The following is a 23,611-nucleotide window of genomic DNA, read 5'->3' as shown; positions in this document are numbered from 1 at the left end:
TATCAGCTGTGAACTGTGTGTGGCATCAGAAAGGGTATCTGGACAGTAAACTGTTAGTTCCATCAGTTGCCCCAACTATCCTGAATTAAAGGATTACAGGGTCATAAAAAACGAGTTTTTTTACTTCCTGATTAATATGCTGTGAACAACAATACATGATCTTGAAAAGTCATGGCTATATTAGAGCCATAGGTGCATAGAAAGTAAGCACACATTTGGCATAAAACTTGAGCAGAAGTTTTTGAGAGAAGACGAAGAGAAAATGATAAGAAATCAATATGCGGGATAGAATTTGAAGGAATTAAAGTTTAAGTTTTTTAATATGTTGCTGCTGCTGGTAGATATTAATGGATTTTTTTTTACTAAGTTCAAATGATGAGGCTTTAAAGATGTGTTTATGGTTCAGATATCTCTATAGTTGTGTCCAGGAGAGAAAAAGTTAGATCAGTATTCCCAAATGAGTTTAGAATAAAAATGTTTTTTTTTTCAGTTTTTCTTCTTTGACTGTTGATGTTTAGAATATGTGATTTCATACATACAAACACACATTATAAAATATTACATAAATATTATTGATAAGATACAGTGTCCTAAGAGTGAATGAGAGAGACATTCAAGATTGCAAGCTTAACATAATGTTCCAGCTGTATTAAAAAGAATAAATTGGAAAACATAAGTAATATAAGCAGAAGAACAAATTGTTTAGCATGGAGACTTTTCTTTTTTTCCAACTATTTCTTGCTTTCAAGTTGCAATCCTAAATGATTATGAAACATTATGAATGAGATATTTTATATGATCAACTTCTTTAACTTTTTATGGTAAAAGATTAAAGTAATTGAGGCGAGATAATGAGAATACCCCTGACTATTTTAATGGCCTTAGAATATCTATATATGTAAATCTTGTTGTTCATAATTAAATGTTTATATATTAAAATGCCTGCCAAAATATAAAAGTAGAAAAAAATCTACTAAAGAAAAAGATAGGATATATTTTATTTGTATTAAACTTTGCTAGAATTATTATAAAAAATGAAAGTAATCACAGGCAATATTTGAAACTACTAGATTCTCTCTAATGAAACTACTTGTCTTTTCTAGAGACTTCTTTTGTGACATATGAAATACACAGTATGTGTCTGTGCAGGTGTGTATGCTTGTGTCTGCAATATATATATACAGATATTGATTATACCTAGAGATATATGAGTATGTATGCTTGTCTCTGAAATATACAGGTGAAACTCAAAAAAATTAGAATATCGTGCAAAAGTTCATTTATTTCAGGAATGCAATGTAAAAGGTGAACCTAATATATGAGATAGACTCATTACATGCAAAGCAAGATAGTTCAAGCCATCATGTGTCATAATTGTGATGGGTATGGCTTACAGCTCATGAAAACCCCAAATCCACAATCTCAGAAAATTAGAATATTGTGAAAAGGTTCAATATTCTAGGCTCAAAGTGTCCCACTCTAATCAGCTAATTAAGCCATAACACCTGCAAAGGGTTCCTGGGCCTCTCAGTCTGGTTCAGTAGGAATCACAATCATGGAAAAGACTGCTGACCTGACAGTTGTGTAGAAAACCCTCATTGACACCCTCCATAAGGAGGGAAAGCCTCAAAAGGTAATTGCAAAAGAAGTTGCATGTTCCCAATGTGCCATATCAAAGCACGTTAATAGAAAGTTATGTAGAAGGGAAAAGTGTGGAAGAAAAAGGTGCACAAGTAGCAGGAATGACCGCAGCTTGGAGAGGATTGTCAGGAAAAGGCCATTCAAAAGTGTTGGGGACTTTCACAGGGAGTGGACTGAGGCTGGAGTCAGTGCATCAAGAGCCACCACACACAGACAGATCCTGGACATGGGCTTCAATGAACAACAAACAACGTCAGAAACGTCTTACCTGGGCTAAAGAAAAACAGAACTGGTCTGTTGCTCAGTGGTCCAAAGTCCTCTTTTCTGATGAGAGCAACTCATTTGGAAAACAAGGACCCAGAGTCTGGAGGAAGAATGGAGAGGCACATACTGCAAGATGCTTGAAGTCCAGTGTGAAGTTTCCACAGTCTGTGTTGATTTGGGGACCCATGTCATCTGCTGTGCTTCATTAAGTCCAGGTAAGGTCAACCCAGCCATCTACCAGGAGATTTTGGAGCACTTCATGCTTCCTTCTGCAGACAAGCTTTATGGAGATACTGAATTCATTTTCCAGCAGGACTTGGCACCTGCCCACATGGCCAAAAGCACCAACTTGGTTCAATGACCATGGGATTACTGTGCTGACTTATATTTATATTACATAATCCATTTAAAAACAAGTTTGTAGGAATAGTTAAAAGAAAATTTTATGTTCTAAATCATATATTTGTGAATTCCATTGCTTTTTACATTATCCTCAAGAAAGGTTCAGCTGAAAGATAGAAATCATAGTTTCTTCACTAGAAAAAATATTTCGCTAAAACTGGTTTTAGTCAAACTATATTGGTTTGGCTGAATGAAATAGTTTTCTGAAATTTTCCAAAACAAAATAAACAGAAAAGCAAGTGTTTTGATTTGTTTTTTGTAATTTGTTAAAAAGTTTGAACATATTTAAATGTTAAATATGCACTTTAACATGTTTCCACATAGTTTCAGTATCATGATTAAGTACATTAAAAACATTTATCTGTTTACATTTATGGATGTGTGCTGTATCTCGGCTTGTTCCTGAAAAGTGAAACTTCTGCAGAATGCATCCACAATATAAATTCAGTAAAAATTTTCCAGTGTCTTTTTTAAACCATTTTAAACCATTGTAGAGCTGAGATATAGTTTGTAACTTTCAGTTTATTGTTCCAAGTACCAAATTACGCATGACTCTTCCTCACTGTTTTCCTATATTTAGAAAATGTATAGGTAGAAGTCAAATTAGTATTCAAACTTTCTCATTATTAATATGTGTACTGACTTTTTATGCTATTTCAGTATTAATAATGTATCGTTTTATATAGTAACTTGAAAACAGAGATACCTGAAAGGGCAGGAATTATGCCAAACGTGTCCTTCATTCACATAATTAATTTCTCAGCATTTTTATTCAACAATGTTCTTGGTTTCCTTTCAAAGGTTGACACTGATAAAATTTGTTACTGATCTACTAAGATCTCTGGAAAAACCATTAGTACTATTATATTTCACTGCTAGGATGTCCTTTTTACAAAATAAATTTGCTCTGGGAATGAATGGTATGGAAAGCGAAAGAAGAATTAATCAGTTTCATTGTTATACTATGTCTCTAGGATGATTAAGTAGTGATTAAGATTGAAGAAATGGGTGGGAATCTTTTTTAAAAATATGTAAGTTAGTAAAATATTTTTGTAACATTAATTGTTCCATTATTCCATATTTTTCACTTTAATTAAATATTTATTATTACTGTTTTAGATTGCTCTGCTTTATCTGTTTTTATATGATCTCCTGTCATGATATTTCAGTAAAGCCTATAAATTATGAATATAGCAATATTTTTTAAAAAAAATTAAAAAAAATTGAAATAAACTTATGTTTTTCAAAAAATATCAAAGATTTAAGTAGACTATTTGTTTTCAGAAGCCTATTGTGAAGAATTAAAATGGAAATATAGACTTTAGGAGTGTAAATGGACACATTTCAGAAATAATGTAAAAATTGCAAATTAAATGAATACTTTCTTGAAACTAAATTTTTTGTGTACCTCATCTACAATATTATTTCAAATTATGTGATATATTTGCTCAAATACAAAACTATTTCTTTTGAAAACGTTGAAGTCTGGTAGCTGAAAATCATCTAAAGGTTTCCTACAGACAGGAAAACAGAAATGCAACATATTAAGAAAAGAGAAATTAGTATTAGTGGGTATTTAAATAAAACCACAGATAAATTGCATTTTTGTATGTTGTTAGAAGTTACAGTGTTAATTTAATACAGTATGTTAAATAATAATTAGCCATTGATTCAGCAGTGTGAGAAATCAGTGCTTAACTCATGCTTAAACATCTGGCATACAAGCATATCAGGTGTGCGGAAGTATGATAAAGGTAATGTTAAGTGATTTTTACTAAGTATTGTAGTAGGAAAGGACCAAGGTATGTGTAGAAGTCAAAAAATAAATATGAAGAGAAGAAAAAAAATCAGATAAATAAGATAGATTCAGCAAAATAAATTTTATTTGTTATATTTATTTTGATATAATGGACCATTTGGGGAGAAGAGGGTCATCTAAAACCAAATTAAATTAAATTAATATAGTAAGAGTCATTGTGTCATTTGCCTCTTTGTTATAACAATGTAGTTTATACCTTTATGTTATTTATGCAAACTTGATTCATTTATTTAATGACACAATTAGTATCTTTTTTAAATACATCAATTTATATCAGCTGTAAATAAGCATTCACACAATAATGTAAAATTCAAATGGTCAAAATATCAATAACTGGACATAGATTTTAAGATTAAAATTTGTTTCTAAGTGGAATGAGAGTCTTTAACAACCCCCATTTCCAGGAAATAGTTTTTAAATTGTTTTAATAGAATTATTATATAACAATCAGCCATGTTCAGATACAAGTGCTATTTTTGGAAAAAAAACCTTAACCATTGACTTCTTAAAATTGGAGGGAGGGAGGGAGGGGGGAAGGTAGGGAGGGAGGAAATATGTATATTTGTTATTGCTTGCACTAATTTGTTATTGCTTGCACTAAGACACTATTCAGAGTTTTAGTTAATATTGTCCCAATCTAACCAGTATCTCTTTTTAACATTGAACTGGGAAAATCTTGGATTATGGCTTTTTTATCTTTGTTGTTCCTTCCACCATACAGTTTGAGGCATGTTCATTCCCCCACTGTTCACACATTCATGGTCCAATCTTTATAATCCTACATATTTTTACTATTCAAATACCACATTCAGCTAGAATTCCATTGGCTTCATCTGGGTTCTTAATTTTAAAAAAGTCTTTATGCTGCAGAAAAGGCAGCAGTTGTCTGGAAAGGTTGGCAAATAATTCAAACAATTATGAAGGTATATTAATTTCATTGGAGCTAAACATAGCTGTATGAGGGGCTATCACTTTGGGGAGAAAAAAGAACTTATTCAGTTCCTGCTTTTCAAGCCACATGAGAAACACACAACTTTGTTATATCACTACACACTCAGTGGGCTTTCAAAGGCATTTCACTGTCAAGAGTATTGCTAACTACTTATCCACACTTGTGGCTGTTCTTGCGGTTCTTGGCTGAATGCCCAGTTTGCCTGTCATTCAGAGGGCTTCCCCACTCATCCCCCTCTGCACTGCTCCATTCTTCTTGATAACAGATATGCTCAAGCTGCAGGAACACAGGCTTCTGGCTGCTTGTGATGCATAGTGATTCATAGACAGAATCGTCTTAGTTTGTGAAATAAAAGCGGTGCCTGGCCCATGCCTGAGACTTAGACAAGGGAAACTTTTCTTTATTGCCGCCTCATGTTAAATTGACATGGTGCTTAAGTTTACTATTTGTTTTGCGTTTTCCTCCTCTGCTTGCCATGTAAACCCTTGCACAAACTGATTTGGCAGAATACTTTACACTTATAAAAGAGTACGCTTCATCATGGAAGTCTAACTTTGGGCGTTCAAATCAGGAATTATACAGTTGGGTAGAAAGATTTGGCTCACTCTTTGGATTTAGTTTTTGTTTCATTAGATTTCTCACTCCTATCCAGCCCTGTACTCAAACTGGAGAACATGGTAGGGATAAGTGAGGCAAATAATAGTATGATGTTTATCTTTTTACACAGATTTGCAAAAGAAAATATTGCTGTCCTACTAATAAATTGGTTTCCCTTGCCACAGACAAGAGCTTTTTCTCTGTATTACATATTTTTAATAAATGTATTTATTCAACATTTAAAAAAGACAATTTATACTTTTTACAATGATTCTGTAATGATGTTAACACAAATTAATAGTCTAAAATTGTATCAATTACTTCTCCATTCTTATTCACTTATATTCTTATTTCTCGATCTAACTTATAAAACTATTAACATCTGTATACATATATGTACATACATACATCATTAATTAATACTTTCTCATTTTTGATGTCTATTGATGCCTTTGCGTCTTCTTTCTAACCACTCATACCAAAAATTCCATATCTTATACTACTATTTCTCTTCTTTACCTTTTAATATCATCGTTAGTCTATCCATTTCAGCGCATTCGAGGATCTTCTTTATTATGACTGTCTCAGCGGAGATAGTGTCCTATTTCCAATTTTGTGCAAATGAGATTCTGGCAGTGGTTAGTATATAGAGTATAATATATTGGAAATTCTTACTAACTTTTCGTTAGTAGTTGCAGTTGATAAGTTAGTAACCTGGCTATTAAGTGAACCTGGCTTCCCCATTGACTTTGCTTGTCAGAAGTTTGTTAAAGGGGATCATATGACCTTGGGACACAGTAATGGACCCATTGCCAAGAATCTGAATTTTAATCACATGACCATGGGGATGCTTCAAAGCTCATAACTGTGAAAAATGGTCACGTCACTTTTTTCAGTGCCATTGTCATTTAGAAATGGCCACTAAATGAACTGTTGTATGTCGAGGACTATCTGTAGTTTTTAGTCAATGCAGATAAATTTCAACTTATGACCACAATCAGCACCAGACCACCTGATGCTAAGCGAGGCAGTTAATTGAGTCATGCCCAATATTATAAACTTTCTTGCTGTGATCAATAAGTAACTTACTATGATCATTAAGTGAGTCATGTGATTGTTAAGTGAATCTGGTTTTCCACAATGACTTTGCTTGTCAAAGCCCATCTGGGAAGTTGCAAATGGTGATCACATGCAACCATCAAGTACATGTCAGTTCCCAAGCACACAATTTCGTATTACGTGACTAAGGGGACGCTCTGATGATCATAAGTGTGAAGATCAGGTGCAAGTAACTTTTTTCAGTGCCATTGTAACTTCAAACAGTCACTAAATGAATGGTCATAAGTACAGGACTACCTGTATTGGGTTGAAAGATTAAAGCTGAAGAATATATGGCAATGATATGACAAGCTATAGATTCACAGGAGTATAACCAAATTCTAGCAGAATTAGTTCTCCTACATACAAAATATTATCCAACAAGTGTTAACAACTTAAGACACTTTGAATATAGTTTTAAATGAAAACTGAAACATATAAATAAGTATCCCTAATAATCAATTAGAAATAAGCAATGATATCCAAAGTGTAGAATAATACTTATAAATGAATAATTTATAAATATAAAGCATAAAGCAAGTTTCATTTAGTCATTAAGGCATCAGGGTAAAAAGTGGTAGACTGAATTCAAGTCCTGCCTTAGCCATGAAAGTCAGCTGGGTAATTTTGTCTCTGTCTCTCAGTTCAACCCATCTGACAGGATTGTTGTGGGGAAAATAGGAGGAAAAGGGTGTGTTGGATATGTTTGCTGCCTTGAGTGAAAATGGGATATATATATATATAAAAACAAATAATTAAATAGTAGTTAGGGCAGTGATGGCTAACCTTTTCCGGATTGAGTGTAAAGTATGCACATGTGTGAATACGCACGCGTGCCCGAACCCCCAAAAGGCATTGTGCAAACTCCTGCGCATGAGCCTTGCTCCATGCATGCGCATGTGACCTCCCATGATCCCGGGGATGCGTATGCAACCCCAAACATGCTTATGTGACCCTGCGCATGCACGCATGACCTTGCGCATACATGCATGACATCATGCATTTGCACATGCCCCAACACATGCACCCCACTCCTCCATGCCTGCATGGCACCCAAAGGCCAGCTGGCCAGCGGGAGGCACATGCCCATGTACGTTAGAGCTGAACTAGGGCGATGGTTTACATGCTATCAGAGAGGGCGCTGTTTGCCACTTCTGGCATGTGTACCATATGTTCTCAATCATAGAGTTAGGGGAAAAGGGGGCAAAGAAAGACGGAGGGCTTCAAGAATACTTTTTTTTCATAAAGTTTTTAAACATGAGGTTGTTTCCTTTTATAAAAAGAGTTTTGTGACCATCACATTTTCATTTCAGCCTTCACATCTATGCAAACTACACAAAACATGCACAATATATAAAATGAAAACATTCATTTCATGAATTTATCTTTGTTTGTTTTTTCTTGTGATGAGTTTTGTATTTAATTAAGAATGTTGCTTTGAAAGTACAATGGTAAAATAAGGAAGAGAAAGTGAGAGAAGAAATATTTTTCTCTCCCAACTTGTAGATTCAAAATTTCTCCTCATTAGAATATAAGTGAAATAATTTTTAACATACATTTTTTGTTTGTTTTCTTTTGTTTATGGTGAAAGGAACTGACAAACAATAAAAAATTGAATTTTAAATAATAAAACTTACTGAGACAACTGAGACAATAGCAAGAAACAAGAAAAAAGGTATTGTAGAAAGAAAGGAGTTCAAATTATATTGGACAATAAAAGGATTTTTGCTGTGATACACAGAAAATTAGAAGATGCATTAGGTGGACTGTCTACTTAACATGAACTATTCTATAGGTCCTTTGAGCCCAAACCATTGGCTCAGTGAATTTAGGCATTTTTTTTCCCCTTCATCTTGGCCCACCATATTCTATATTGGTATCTGAAATAATCTTATGTTCCTTCATAAGGCAAACTCTTATTTTCTTGAAGGCCTCTTGCAAAGGACATTTACTAGAAATTGCCAGACTTCTATGGAAGGTTTAGGCATTCAAGTGGAAGATAACATTTGTCCCCATTTAACTAGACAGCTGTCTTTTTTTTCTCCTAACATAATACCAGTAGTATGCAAATAAACAAATAAACAAATAAATGTAAGACATCTGGTGACCTCTTTCTACTTGAGTCACAATCCATCTGTAAGTCTCTGATGAGGCACATGCATAAGACCGCTGTGGTTAGAAGAAAGAATTATCAAATAGAGTTTTGCCTTGTGAGTGCAAACTATATTTACCACATTTAAGCTAGCTCAGCATATTTGTGGCTTTTTTCCTTGGTTTCACAAGACAGTTGAAAATATTATTGAGAAGCAGTATTGTTTCTATTTCATAAGTGGAGGATGTCATTGTTTTGCTCAGTGCATAGCAAACTATGGAACTATTGACATTAAAAGATCGAAAAGAAGAACCAAAATTGGATGTGTGTGTGTGTGCATGTGTGTGTGTGTATGTATGTATGTATGCATGCATGTATGTATTTATGTATACTGTATCTCACAGAAGTGAGTATACCCCTTCACATTTTGTAAATATAATAGTGCCTTATTTACTCCAGTGCTGTAGGATACTAGGATATTAATCTTCTATATTATGCAAAAGCAGAATTTTTATGGATATATAAATAAATATATACTGTATGTTTGTGTTTTGTGACTGACCACTAAGTAAGCAACTTTGTAGACTAGAACTTAGCTTGACTATTAAGCACTGTCCTAGTATAGCTTTGGTTGGCCTAGTTACATTGTTGCACACAAGATTCTTCAAGGATAAAGAACAATTTGGGGAGAACAAAGGGTCATACATTTGAATTAGGTAATTAGAAAGTCTGTAAGGAGTAGAATTTCTTCCATTGGAATAAATTATCAGTTTGACAGTTTGAAAGTGCTAGTTTGTAAGTGACAGATCAGATGATAAACGATGGGGCCTTTGGCTTTCTAGCTGAAGAAGCAGAGGTCAGAGCTGTAAAACGATCAAGTGGTACTTTAACTAGACAACTGATCTAATAATAAAAGACTGCAGAAAACAATTGACAAGAGCAAAGTTAAGCCAAAACCCTCATGCTTAAATTTCATGAAAAAGCATAAGAGAGCTAAAAGCAAAAAAAAAAAAAAGGCTTGTGCTGCATCTGATCTTGTGGATATGAATTGATAACGTCAAGTTCAAGAAAATCTGAAGAACTATTCCTGCTATTATTCATTGAACAAGATCAAAGAAACTCCTTTAAGTTTACAAGAAACTTGTCTAAACTTATATGATAGTGAAGCTTTGGCAATGTTCTGTTTCAAATTAATACTCATTTCATGATTTTTCATAATAATGTCATTTTTTCAGTTTCCCAAGCTACAGTGTTGATTAATGGTTGTTATTGGCTGACAGCAGGACACCTAAGTTCAAGTTTGCTTCCAACCATGGAAGCAGTGAGTTTGGGCCTATCTATCTATCTATCTATCCATCCATCCATCCATCCATCCATCCATCCATCTATCTATCTATAATCTATCTGTCATCTACCTACCTATCTACATCTATCATCTATCTATATAATTTGTATGTCATATGGGTTCCAATGACTATGTTATTCACAGCAACTAAAACAAGAAGAATATAATTTATAATAAATGAAAAATAAATGGAATAGAATGAATAGAATAGAATAGAATAGAATAGAATAGAATAGAATAGAATAGAATTTTTATTGGCCAAGTGTTGGACACACGAGGAATTTGTTTTGGTGCATATGTTCTCAGTGTACATAAAAGATACATTCATCAAGAGTCAAGTATGACAAACCAGGCTGGAACAAAGCTAAGAAATTACACTTTCCTTGACAAAGACCTGACTAACAATTAAGTATTCAACTCTCTACTAAATGACCATCTGGACATCAGAGGAAGCTTTTTTCAGAGGGCCTCTTCAGAGAGGCTATATGTCTGGTATCCTGATACACGGTTGAATTGAACGACTATAAAATTGAAATGGTTGGGCAGATATATGGGAGACAGTCCTCAAGTAATAAGGCCCTATGCCATAGTTTGTTTTTGTGGGGATCATCTGAAGAATTGTTATGCCACTTTACTTTCTGAAATAGAGATTTAGTTTAATGACAATTAAAGTTTTGCATTTTGATATAAAATAAAATATCAGATAAAGTAAATATGCCCATCTGTCCATCCATCCATCATCCATAATTCAACTTAATCATGCCACCCATGAATTATTAAGTTAAATACCAAATGAAAAAATGTTTTTAAAAACCATAATTATCCAAGATGCTTTTTATTTCACTTTCAAAAGAATTGTTAGGCCTCTGACTGTACATGGGATTTCCAGTGCTACATACAAAGTTCACTGAATTTTAAGTTACATCACATTGTCATCAGTCATTTATATTTATTCCTTTTTAATCATTCTGAATGCTAATTATCCAGACTTTATTTCAATCTGCATACTTATGATTTTTGCATAAAATAACAACTATGGGTTGGCTACAAATATTTTAGACTAAAAGGGATATTGTGAAATTGGATCTGGTAAAATATCAGTGACTATCTGAAATATCAGTTATGCATGAAAGTATAGTATGAATAAATAAACTGGAGAGAACTACCTTAAGACACAATCTGTTGAAATTTAATAGGCTTCTTTATTCTTTGTTATTTTAAAGGACAGAACCTGATTGGTAATAAAGACTTTGGTTTATCGTCTGCTGAGTATTATCTGTATCTATACCTTGGAACTTGGGACCATCAACAATTATAAACTAACATATCCATGCCTTGTTAATATCAGGCTAAAATATAGAAAGGAATGTTTATGGAGATTCTCAGTCATCTAGGTCATGGTTGTCCCAAAGGTGCTTTTTCAAGGGACAACTGGACTTTCTGGTTTTTCTTTGAAGATGTTTCATTTCTCATCCAAGAAGCTTCTTCAGAGCTTGAAAAAGCACCTTTAGGACTATAGAAAGGAATGTTTGTTAGTTTGAGCTTCTTGGAGCAAAGGTGAAATCAAAATTAATAATAATTAGTAATTTATTATTTATAATTAATAATAAATAAAAATATTGCACATTTAGGAATGTATTTCTATTTGGATTTACTAATTCATATTAACTGAATTAACTATTCAGATTTGATTTTATTTGAAATAAAATATATATTTATAGGACAAGATCAATAGCCTTGTAGATCATATCCATGCCTCTCATACCAAAAGTATATAAATTAGTTTGAAAACTATATATAGGAGCATAAGTTCACAAGATAATGAGTGCTGGTGTATGTCTTTGCATAAGTGATTCTAATTCATGTCTTTTAAATCAAGTTGAGGGAAATCTCAAGTGAATAGAGGTAGAAGTGCTGAAATACAATTACTTTCAGTCTGTCTACTTCTTCAACTATTGACTTGTTCCTTACTTGGTTTCTTTTTTCATTTACATGCTTTCTGTCTTTACTGAAGGGAGCTCTATCAGAACTGTGACATTATCTCCTTGGTGGTCTTCAGGTTTGTTAAAGTTATTGCTTAGGGCCCTCTTACTTTCACTATAGATATAAACCAGCTGTTGTCTGTCTCTTCTTTATTGGGAGATAATTAGTATGTGTCTACCTAAGAATGGAAATCTAAGCCTTTTAAATGCTGCATCAGCAATCCTGCGAGAATTAAACAAACTTGCTTACATAGAAGAAAGAGTAAACAACTTCAGCAGATCTTTCAGATGCTACCATTAATGTCTCCAAAGAATATAAACAGAACTTGTGAAAAATAAAATATGTTTGGGTTAAAGGTGAAGAAAGAGATTCCAAAAGAATGTTCAAATGGCATGCCTCTAATACTAATTTTTAAGTTTTTAAGATTTCTTTCATATAGAAGAGTCTATCATGTCCCATTTTTATGCTAAAAGTTGCATTCCTTGTTTCAGTTGTGATACTTGCCAATATATAAATAGTCAGGGAGAATTTTACACCACCTTGTCTTTATGTCAGGCAGCATTTAATGGTTGAGTGATCTTGTGCCCTGGGTCTTGGCAGCTGTCCTCTAGAGGCCAACTTTTGGGGATTACATTGACAGTCAATCAGTGGACCATGTCCAATGTAAACTAGACTAGGACCATTTAAATTTAGTTACTATCAACAAGTCAAATTAGCTTTATGGAAGCTAGAAGCTTTTTTTGGAAGATTTAATAACAATGTGGAATTTTAACAGACCCTGTCTTATTTCTTGTTTTTGTTTGAGAAACTTTTTAAAGGATTAAATGATGCACTGTTTATCTGAATTGATACAAACATAAATAATTTTCAGGAAATACTTTTTTTCAATTAATTCTATTTTTCTTTACTTTCATTGTAGGTTGAAATAACTCTGCAGGATGTCAATGACAATCCACCAGTGTTTCCTACAGATATGCTTGATCTGACTGTAGAAGAGAATATAGGGGATGGATCTAAAATAATGCAGCTAACAGCTACAGATGCTGATGAGGTAAGAAGTGGCTACTTTTCTGAATGGTGAAATTTTGTTGGTGTTACAGTGATTTGAATACCAGGATTTATTTTCTACAATATAACTGAAAAAAATAGAGTTGTTTGGAGAATAGGACATAGAATGTGGTTACTTACCAATTAAAAATGGAGATTGATATAATTTACCACCAATATGTGAAGCTGAAGATTCCCAAACACTTGAGTTAGGCAGGGAAGCTTAAGGGCATGTCTCTTTGCTTATATCATTTGTCTTTTCTTATGCCAATCTTCCTGATCATGATTTATGTGCAGCTTCTTTGCCCATTAACAAAAAAGCTATGCAATCCTGGAAGGCAATTTCAAAGAAGTGTTGTGAATTTCTGAATAAAAAAGTTCTTTCTTGATATCTGTACTGACCTGTGTTTTCTCAACTGTGATATGATTAACAAGACTAATTAAAGGCACAACTAAGGGTTGACATCAGGTTAATGGAACCCAATCAATCAATCAATTATTATTCAATCGGGCACCAAAGGGGACTGGACAAGATTCTCTAACTATATCTCAGGTCATACCCACATGGCCTCACCTCTGAGATAAGGAGTAGTAAACATTGTGGGTTTTTAGAACCTGCATTAGAGTTGCTCAGTTTCAGTGCAAAATAATAAATTTAGAAGACAAAGTAATGAGTTTAAATTACTGTTGATATAGGGAAGAACTTCACCCTCATGTTGGCTGACATCTATTTCATTTGGCTTAATTGCTTACAATAAAAATTTTTTTAGCCAAGTCTTGAAAGTCATGTCAAGTCCTAGCATGAAATCCTAAGATCCATATAAAATTAGGAGCTTGTGATTTATTGTCATTTTGGACAGCTTTATACTTGAAAGTTTTGGTGAAATAATGTCACCTTAAGAGTGAAAATATTATATTTTATATTGATGTTATCGTTATCTGTTGCTGTCACGGATTGGGTATAAGATGAGAACACCCTTGTGAAATCAAGAGAAAAGATTCCAGTAGTCAGGTACGATTATGTCATGATAAACTATAGTTAAGTACAGCATATGAATTTTTCCTTTATACTGTGAAATAAATTCCTGGGTACAAAGAAAAGCAAAACAGCACCAAACTTTTGTTCATAAACATATGGAAAGAAATCACATTTTCAGTTGCATATAAATATCAATTTAAAAATACTTAATGTTTTTTCATTTAGTTCCAAGAAGTTTTCCAGTTATTGTACACAGTTTTTGACACACAGTACGGTACTTTGCACATACTCGGGAATTTTCCTAAGTAAATTCAAGACATTCAAGAATCAAATAGATCATGGGCTGGATCTAGGCTTATTTACACAAAATTCTTACACTAATTTAGATCTTACACTAATTTAATTTAATTTAATTTAGATAGTACTTTATCACAGGATCTGCTTCACTATAAAAGATAATACCTTGTCACAGTGACTTCTATCCATTTTGTTGCCAGGACAAAGATGAAACAGCTACTAATATGATCCAAAAGTATTATTGACATGTTTCAGGTCATGGTTCTTTATCAAGAAACACTTTAATGATTCACTCACTAGAAAACCATGTTTTACATTTTAAAATATGTCTGTTTTAATGCAAAATATATAATTTCATTGTTTACTTCATAGTTTAGATAAAATATAAAATCATCTTAGGTTTTTTTTTTTTTTTCAGGGTGCAAATGCTTTGGTAACTTACACCATTATTAGTGGTGCAGAAGATAGTTTTCATATTGATCCAGAATCAGGTGAATTGATAGCTACGAAGCGGTTGGATCGAGAACGCCGTTCCAAATATTCTCTACTTGTTCGTGCTGATGATGGTCTACAATCTTCAGATATGAGAATCAACATTACTGTTAGTGATATTAATGATCATATACCTAAGTTCTCCAAACCATGGTATTCTTTTGATATAGGAGAAGATACCACTCCAGGTAAACTGAATATGAAATTAACGCTACTATTTTAATTAGTTGAAGTAGATGAATTATTTTTTGAATGTTAAAATTAGATATAGATGATATAGATACAGATATTTAATTGTATTCTTGAATATTTAAGGTAATGTATCTCTATTATCAGAGCTTTATGAAGGAAAAGGAAGTAAATTCAACCAAATTCATTCTATTATTTTTTACTACAATAAAAACATACTAAAGAGACTTGTATTTTGTCTGCAGTACAGTTTAATCCTTAACTTCAAAAAAAGAAGGAAATTCAAAGGCAGGAAGCACAGCGATAGCCACTGATATTTTATAACCTCTCATTATATAAGAAGGCTGCAATAAAAAAAAAACCCAGTATGTTCTATTTTAAAGAAACTGTGCAAATTCCAAAAAAGGGCATTTTGCCAAAAAGGTCATAGCCAATTTTGAAGTATATTTTTCAAAAAACTATTATTCGACTTCAGGAAATACAGGTGTCACTGAGTCAAATTACCCCACATATATCTTGTTTTTTCTCTCTTTCCATTTCTCTCTATGTATCTTTCCTATATTAGAAAAGCAGTTGTTTCCCCAGGTTGGGTTATCTCAAAAATAAATGTTCCTTTACATTAAACTTTTCTTCTTCTGCATCTCAAAGATGTTGCATATTAGTGATCAAAAGATCTTGAAATAAACCCTGGAACCCTTTGCTCATTTCCATAAATCTAATGCAAAGTATTACATACATAATCATTGGTCATCTGTATATGTTTTTGGCTTTGTATTTACAAAATATTTCCATTTACAAAAAGCACTTTTTTTGAGGAAGAGGCATATGTGAGAAAATAAAACCAAAACATTTTTGCCAATTCCCTTCTTTTTTTAAAAAAAAAAACAAGTTTTATTCAGTTTTTCCAAACAAAGTAAAAAAGAGCTCTTTTCAATGTACAACATAATTCCGAGTTACCACTTTTGCATGCAAATATGACAGTAATTATATATTCATTTTAACATTCAACTTCCTATCTTATCCATTTTTAACTTAATTCTATTATTACCTGTCCATTTCAACTTTTACATGAGAAAAGGAACAAACAAATTAAATCTATTCATTGATATTACTTTCATTCTAAACATCTTCTCAATTCATTTCAATTTACAATAAATCTTTTCCAATCAGTTCCCTTGCGACCAGATTTTCTTCCTGCTGATTTTAAGCATTGCTTCAAACATCATGGGATGTAACACAGGAAATGAAGCTTTAGGAGAATAGCAACTTTTTGTCATTCTCATTCACTTGAGGTGTTGTTGATCTAAAATAGTAATAGAAGCTCTGATCCCATTTTTTTTCTATTGTTTTCTTTCTCCCTGTTCCCTATTTAGGTTCTTTAGTAGCAGCTATATTAGCTACTGATGAAGATTCAGGCGTAAATGGAGAAATAACATATATTGTGAGTGAAGATGATGGTGATGGAACATTTTTTTTGAACCCAGTTACTGGTGTTTTTAACTTAACCTGTGCATTGGACTATGAAGTACAGCAGTATTATATCCTTACAGTTTGTGCACAAGATGGAGGTGGACAATCCACCATTAACAGAGTTTATTTTAATATATTAGATGTAAATGATAATTCACCAATATTCAGCATGGCGTCCTACAGCACTTCTTTGATGGAAAATGTACCTCCAGGCTCTACTATCCTTATTTTTAATGTTACGGATGCAGATGATGGTACGTATTCTTCAATATTTTAGCAATGTGTATGTTATAGCACAAGTATAGTATTCAGATACCATGGCATACAAAATATAATAATACTCTCTCCTGTAATTATACTAACTGTTCTGTGCCCATAATATACAAGGTCATTGCTAGTTTAATATTGTTTACTCTTTATGATAGTAGCTTTGCAGCACCACAGAAAAAACTCTCCATTCCAGGTTGTGGCATTTTTTAAAAAAAAATATTGGTAGCTTGTCTAGATATACATTCAGGGGTGGGATTCTGCCGGTTTGCACCTATCCGCTAGAACCGGTTGTTAACATTCTAAGCAGTTCAGAGAACTGGTTGTTAGAAGAAATTACTGGCCTAATCCTGTAAGGAAGGCAGGAAGGAAACATTCTGGTGCTGCTTACAGAAACTGCCTCTCCGTTAACCCTTATTACATTCTTGGCAGGACTAGACTTCCTTTCTCTGGAACGTCTCTGGAGGTTTTTTTCCCTTCTTTTGCTGGTACTTTGCTTGTGTTGAGTGAACATTCAAAGTTACAATGGCACTGAAAAAAGTGACTTATGACCATTTTTCACACTTACGACTGTTGCAGCATCCCCACAGTCATGAGAGGCCAGGCGAGGAGATGGGTGCCTCAATGTGAGTGATGTTGAGTTGGCCACACCCAGCCAGTCACATGACCACAAGCCACACCCACCTACTAAGCCACGCCCACAGAACCAGTTGTTAAAAAATTTGAATCCCACCCCTGTATACATTCTCTGTATGAAACTATAAAACTGTCATGCTAGTTCCATTAATGCCATTGCCAAAAACTATAATATAAATACAGTCTGAGTGAAAGTCTTATTTCCATATATTTATAGACATACACACACACACGTGGCTCTTACTTACTGACTATGATTGGGATTGGAAACCTGTTGCTAAGCCTCACAGATGTAAGGCACAATGTCACATGACCATACCATTTTACAACAGCTATTCTTGTAGTCCCAATTACTATCATTAGGTAAACCCCACACAGTTACAGCCTGCAATAATGTGATCATTATATGCAGCTACATATCATCTTATTAATTTCATTGGAAGCTGACAGTGAAGGTTACAATTGGCAATCAAGTGACCATGGACATGCCGTGATGGCTGCAACTACAAAGACCCATTGTAAATTGTCTTCATTTAGCACTTAATAATGTCAGTCTCTGAATGAGTGCATGTTAATCAAGGATTATTTATATTTATTTTATAATATTTATAATCTTTCTAGTGGTTTCTGGGTAGGATACAAGAAAATCAAGTCCAAAATACAAAAGGCAAAGTAAAATTTCAATGCAGCACTTTAAAATAGCACAATAAAAAGCCAGCGATGATGATCATAAGTATCTTACAACTAACCCAATTCAAGGTAAACATACTTGAAGGAAACTGCTTGGAACAAATGTTCAGCCTGATTTCAATATTATCAGTACTTAACAATCCCTTCTATAACACATTGCCCAATTTTTATTTTCAGAGAATTATGCTTGAACAAAGTATGAAATATATATGTAATTAGCATAAAATATATTCAGAACACTTTTATCCATAAGCATCTGTAAATTTTAGAATAATACATAGCAGTGATTAATAATTGAATATTAGAGTTTGAATTCATATTTCATATTCCTTCTTCTGAGAAACGGTTGATTCTTTTAATATCTGATATTTGTTACAATGTGAAAAAGTAAAATGATTAAAAAGGACAAACTAGAAAATAAAAATCCATTAAAAATAAACTTGAGCTTTTTTATATTAAATTAGGTAGATAATTTTTCCACATTATTTATTTAATGCTATGAATGCTTTGCTTTTAGCATAAGGATGTAATAGGTAATGGGTATTAATTTCAGTTCAATATACTACGCATTGTAAAAATATAAGATGACATTTAAACTCAAGAGTTATTGCTGTCTGTATTATTCATTATGAGTTCAAATGTCATCTCCTATGTTTTACAATGTGTAATACATTCACCAGCTTTTATTGCAGTGTTGTGCAGAGGACGGTATAATCTTACTGAAATTAGGATACACAACTTTTCTTTCCTTTATTTATAATAACTGTTTAGAAAGATTCATTTGAATAATTTATGTAGCTGCCTACAGAAATAACTCTGGATGGCTATAAGATATAAGATATAAGAAATGCATCAACTCCAAAGTACCTGCCAACTTCTGTGTATCCAAGGATAAAGTGTCAACCCCAGTCACCACCAGTAGTAACTTTTGATTATGGCACAATCATATAATCAAATACATATTTTCCACATTTAATTGCTAATAATCAAACTGCTGATGAATAATAAAATCTGTTAAAATTAGATATTAATTTTCTTTAAGGAACTGTGTAAATCTAACTTTGGATATTTACTTCAAACAATAATCTGAAATACAATTATTCAGGATGCAGTAGTTCATTCATGAGTGATTGCCTTCAACCTGAAGGTCATGTCCTGGTTTACTTCTACCACATAAAATTCCCTTTTGCCAGTGGAAATATCAACTATCAAAGGAGAGAATATTTTGTTAGTGAAGTGAAACAGTAGATTGGAAAATATGTGGAACAAGGAAGAAACTGAATTATCCATGCCCAAATTCTAGTCATACCAGCAAGATTTCTGTCAGCACAAAATTAAGCTGAACTGAATCTGGTAAGAGTTCTGAAGTGTTAATTTCCATATGGTTTGGATTCAACTTAGATTCAGGCAAAAATTCAGCTGTAACTTGATGGTTTTGCTACATACAGCCTAAACATAGCCAACTGTATTGATAAATGACTTGGATATAGTTGTATATCCAAGATTTGTACTGGAGAGCTAACTAAAAGGCCTGTCTCTCTGTTGATCAATTATACCTATACAAAATCAGTGTTATATCAATATATTTATGATTGTTAATCTGAATTATGCAGTAGGCAACTCTTCTTAACTTTAAGTAAATACTAAATATTTGCTAACCCATTCCATTAAAAAGTTTTCAGATAAAGAAACAATTGAATCAATACAATAATAGCTATTTGATCTGATAAATTTGTTACAATCTCCAACTCTTACTGCAACACTGGATATTGGCTTAAAATACACTAAATTGGGACATTTGCTTAATCAGGACCAAAATATCTTCAACAGGACCCTGATTTTTTTAAAAAAAAAACAATAAAAGACAGATTACTGTAATTTTTCATTTTTATTTATTTATCAAATTTATATAGCCAACTTTCTTGCAGAAAAGTCACTCCAGGCAGTGTAAAACAAAGGTAGAACAATAAATACCAAGCTAATTATTAGCTTTGAAAACATCTCCATAATTCACCAGTCCCTGGGGTCTCCAGGTATGACTGTTCACCCAAGTTCCGACTGACTGTTCACTTGGGTTCCAACTGACTACATCTGGATTCACACAGGTTCTGACTGATTGTTCACCATGTTTCTCCAAGCCTATTTTTTCACTGTTTCTCAGGACTGACTGTTCAATCCAGTTTTGAGGAACCTGTGATAAAACTAGTCTCCCTTCAGGGATAGGGGGAAACATTTCATAATACCACAGCAAAAAATACCTGGTACTTAGGATCCACCAAATGTAGCTATGTATAAATTATATAAATGCAGTCTTATATAAGTTTGTATTGTTTTATGTTTGTAATGATTGGAATTATGATTTTTTTTCTTTTTAACTTCTTTTTTTAGGTTCTAACGCACAGTTGTCCTATAGTATTACTTCTGGAGATAGCCTAGGACAATTTAGTATTGACAAAAATGGTGTTCTAAGCATCAAGCAAACATTGGATCGTGAAAGCCAATCTTTCTATAGCCTGATTGTTCAAGTTAATGATATGTCTTTTCCTCCAGCCTTCAGATATACAAGCACAGCACAAGTATCTATTATTCTTCTTGATGTCAATGACAATCCTCCCAGTTTTATCTCTCCAAGACTGACATATATTCCAGAGAATACTCCCATTGACACCATTATATTTAAAGCCCAAGCAACTGATCCAGATAGCGGTCCAAATAGCTATATTGAATATAATTTATTAAATCCTTCAGGAAACAAATTCAGTATTGGAACTATAGATGGAGAAGTAAGGCTGATTGGAGAACTTGACAGAGAAACAGTTTCTAATTACACCTTGACTATAATTGCCACAGATAAAGGACAACCATTTCTTTCTTCATCTACAGATATAGTTGCAATAATCCTTGACATCAATGATAATAACCCTCTTTTTGCTCAAAAATTATACAAAGTTGAGATTGCAGAAAATACTCTGACGGGGACAGATATAGTCCAAGTATTTGCTACAGATAACGATGAAGGTTCCAATGGGCAAGTTCGCTATACTATAATCAGTGGAAATACAAATAGTGATTTTCGGATCGACTCTGTCACAGGAGTAATAACAATAGCAAAACCTTTGGACCGAGAAAAAATAGCATCTTACTCATTAACAATCCAATCAACTGATCGTGGAAGTAGTCCCCGGATTGATACCACTACCGTCAACATTTTTTTGTTGGATATTAATGATTACATTCCTACATTTGAGATGTCGCCCTATACTGTAAATGTCCCAGAAAATCTAGAAACATTACCAAAGATCATTCTTCAGGTTAGTATATTTTAGCAAGGAATAATAATATTTACTAAGATCAGAATGTATACATTATTGCACACACACACGCGCACACGGACACGCACACACACAAACACAAAGCATATAGGAGTGTCTAACTGACTTTGAGTTAACTTGAAAAAATCAAGCAAGATTTGCCCCAATTAGCTAGACTGTGTTTTGTACTGTCTTCAGATAGATAGATAGATAAATAGATAGATAGATAGATAGATAGATAGATAGATAGATAGATAGATAGATAGATAGATAGATAGATAGATAGATATAGGTATAGGTATAGATATAGATATAGATATATAGATATCTATCTATGTAATGCTTTTCTTGTTAGGATTCAGAAGCAAGTTCAGAAAAGTTTTAAGTAGCTTAAAATAATATTTAAATATGTGTAATTAATTGCACACATAATAAGTTTTATTTTAAATCAATGAAAAGTTTTTAATGGATAGATTTTTGTCAAATAAGAAACCATAAACATAAAAAATGTTTGAATGAAGAGAACATAAACAAAGCCATTATATTCAAAGTAACGTACTTCATTGCTCCTATAGGTTGTGGCAAGAGATGATGATCAAGGAATAAATAGCAAACTAACCTATTTTCTTATTTATGGAAATGAAGATGGTGCCTTTACTCTCTCAGCAAATGGAGAGCTTCACCTTGTACAGAGCTTAGACAGGGAAAAAAAGAAGCAATATATCATGTTGGTCACAGCTGTTGATTCAGGTAAGCAGCTTACAAGCTTTTAACATTTTAATGGCATGAAAAAGTTCAGTGAGCAAAGGATTATTCTCTTGAATTTTTAAATGTGCTACATTGTAGTATATATGGGTGGATACATAATTTATTTTGTTTTATTTTCAAAGCTCAATTTCTTTACTCAAATATAAATGCAATGTGGGCCTAGCTCTGTCAAAGATAATTAAATGTATAATGTTATAGTCATATTAACACTGTAAATATTGTCCCATACTTCCAGGTTTCTAGTACGGATGATGATCTGCATAATATCTGCATATATATTACATAATGACATATGTAATACTTTATCTTTGGTAGATTTTTGTTATGTTGATAAGATTCACAGGAAATTTTACTGGCATAAACTGCAGAAAAGTCTTCTCACAAATTGGTTGTTTCATAGAGCTTTATTCATGTGGTATGGAAGCTATTCACAAAGCATTGACTGATAATTCTTGTTTTCATAAAAAAAATGAACTGAATATTTTTAAAAAATTTCTACTAATTAGTTTTAAGGTAAAATAAGGAGGGCTGTTCTCAATTGTTTGTGAAATAAGCTATAATAGTGATGGCTAACCTTTTTGGCTCCTGTGCCAAAAATTGTGTGTGTGCTTGCGCTCGCATGCTCGCATGCCAGCACTCAGAAGGCAATGCACGCAATCCCCCCATGCCACTTCATGCCACCCCCCTTACCTGCACTGAGTTTCCCAGCTGATTTTCAGCCCAGTTGAGGCCCTTTTTGGCCTCCAAGAGGCCTTGTTTTGTCACTTCTGGTATTTCCAGAAATACAGGAAGTGACAAAACGGGCCTATTTTTCAGCCTCCAAAGGCTGCAAAGGCTTCCCTCAAGTCTTTGGGAGGCCGAAAAAGGCCCCCAAATCAACTGGGAGGTGCGCACATGTTCAGTGAGGTAAGTTTGCCTGGGACTTGCGTGCCTGCACAAATGGCTCTGCGTGCCACCTGTGGTACGCGTGTCATAGGTTCGCCATCACGGAGCTATAATATTTATTTCTATTTTTGTAAAGAGTATTGGAAATTACACCAAACAGTCAATTTACACCAAACTTGATTTTAGCTAAAATACCAAGAAGGAATTTTGAGGGGAGAGAAGGGAAATGAAGAGAAACTGAAATTTGACTGGATAAGCAGGAGCTAATGGAAGCCACAAAAAAAGAGAGTTATGGATCCAGGTCTGTTATATATATTTTTAAAAAGTTGATTGAGACCAAATTTATATTTAGAATAAGAAATTGATTCATTTTTCTTTTTATCCTTT

The 23,611-nt window shown here is 33.3% G+C and overlaps 1 protein-coding gene across 1 annotated transcript in view; it reads left to right on the top strand.

The window, feature by feature from the left end:
* The window catches only part of FAT4 (FAT atypical cadherin 4), a 104,335-nt gene that overhangs the window by 36,076 nt on the left and 44,648 nt on the right, over positions 1 to 23,611 (top strand). The window contains exons 2-6 of the mRNA XM_026698017.2: positions 13,113 to 13,244; positions 14,935 to 15,196; positions 16,571 to 16,921; positions 20,649 to 21,571; positions 22,147 to 22,321. Of these exons, the coding sequence (XP_026553802.2) occupies positions 13,113 to 13,244; positions 14,935 to 15,196; positions 16,571 to 16,921; positions 20,649 to 21,571; positions 22,147 to 22,321 (1,843 nt within the window). The remainder of the gene's footprint in view (positions 1 to 13,112; positions 13,245 to 14,934; positions 15,197 to 16,570; positions 16,922 to 20,648; positions 21,572 to 22,146; positions 22,322 to 23,611) is intronic.

The sequence above is a fragment of the Pseudonaja textilis genome, chromosome 6, assembly GCF_049901715.1.
Source record: "Pseudonaja textilis isolate UNSWEBS1 chromosome 6, rPseTex1.2, whole genome shotgun sequence".
In the NCBI taxonomy this organism is placed as follows: domain Eukaryota; kingdom Metazoa; phylum Chordata; class Lepidosauria; order Squamata; family Elapidae; genus Pseudonaja; species Pseudonaja textilis.
This window is presented reverse-complemented; position numbering and strand designations above follow the sequence as displayed.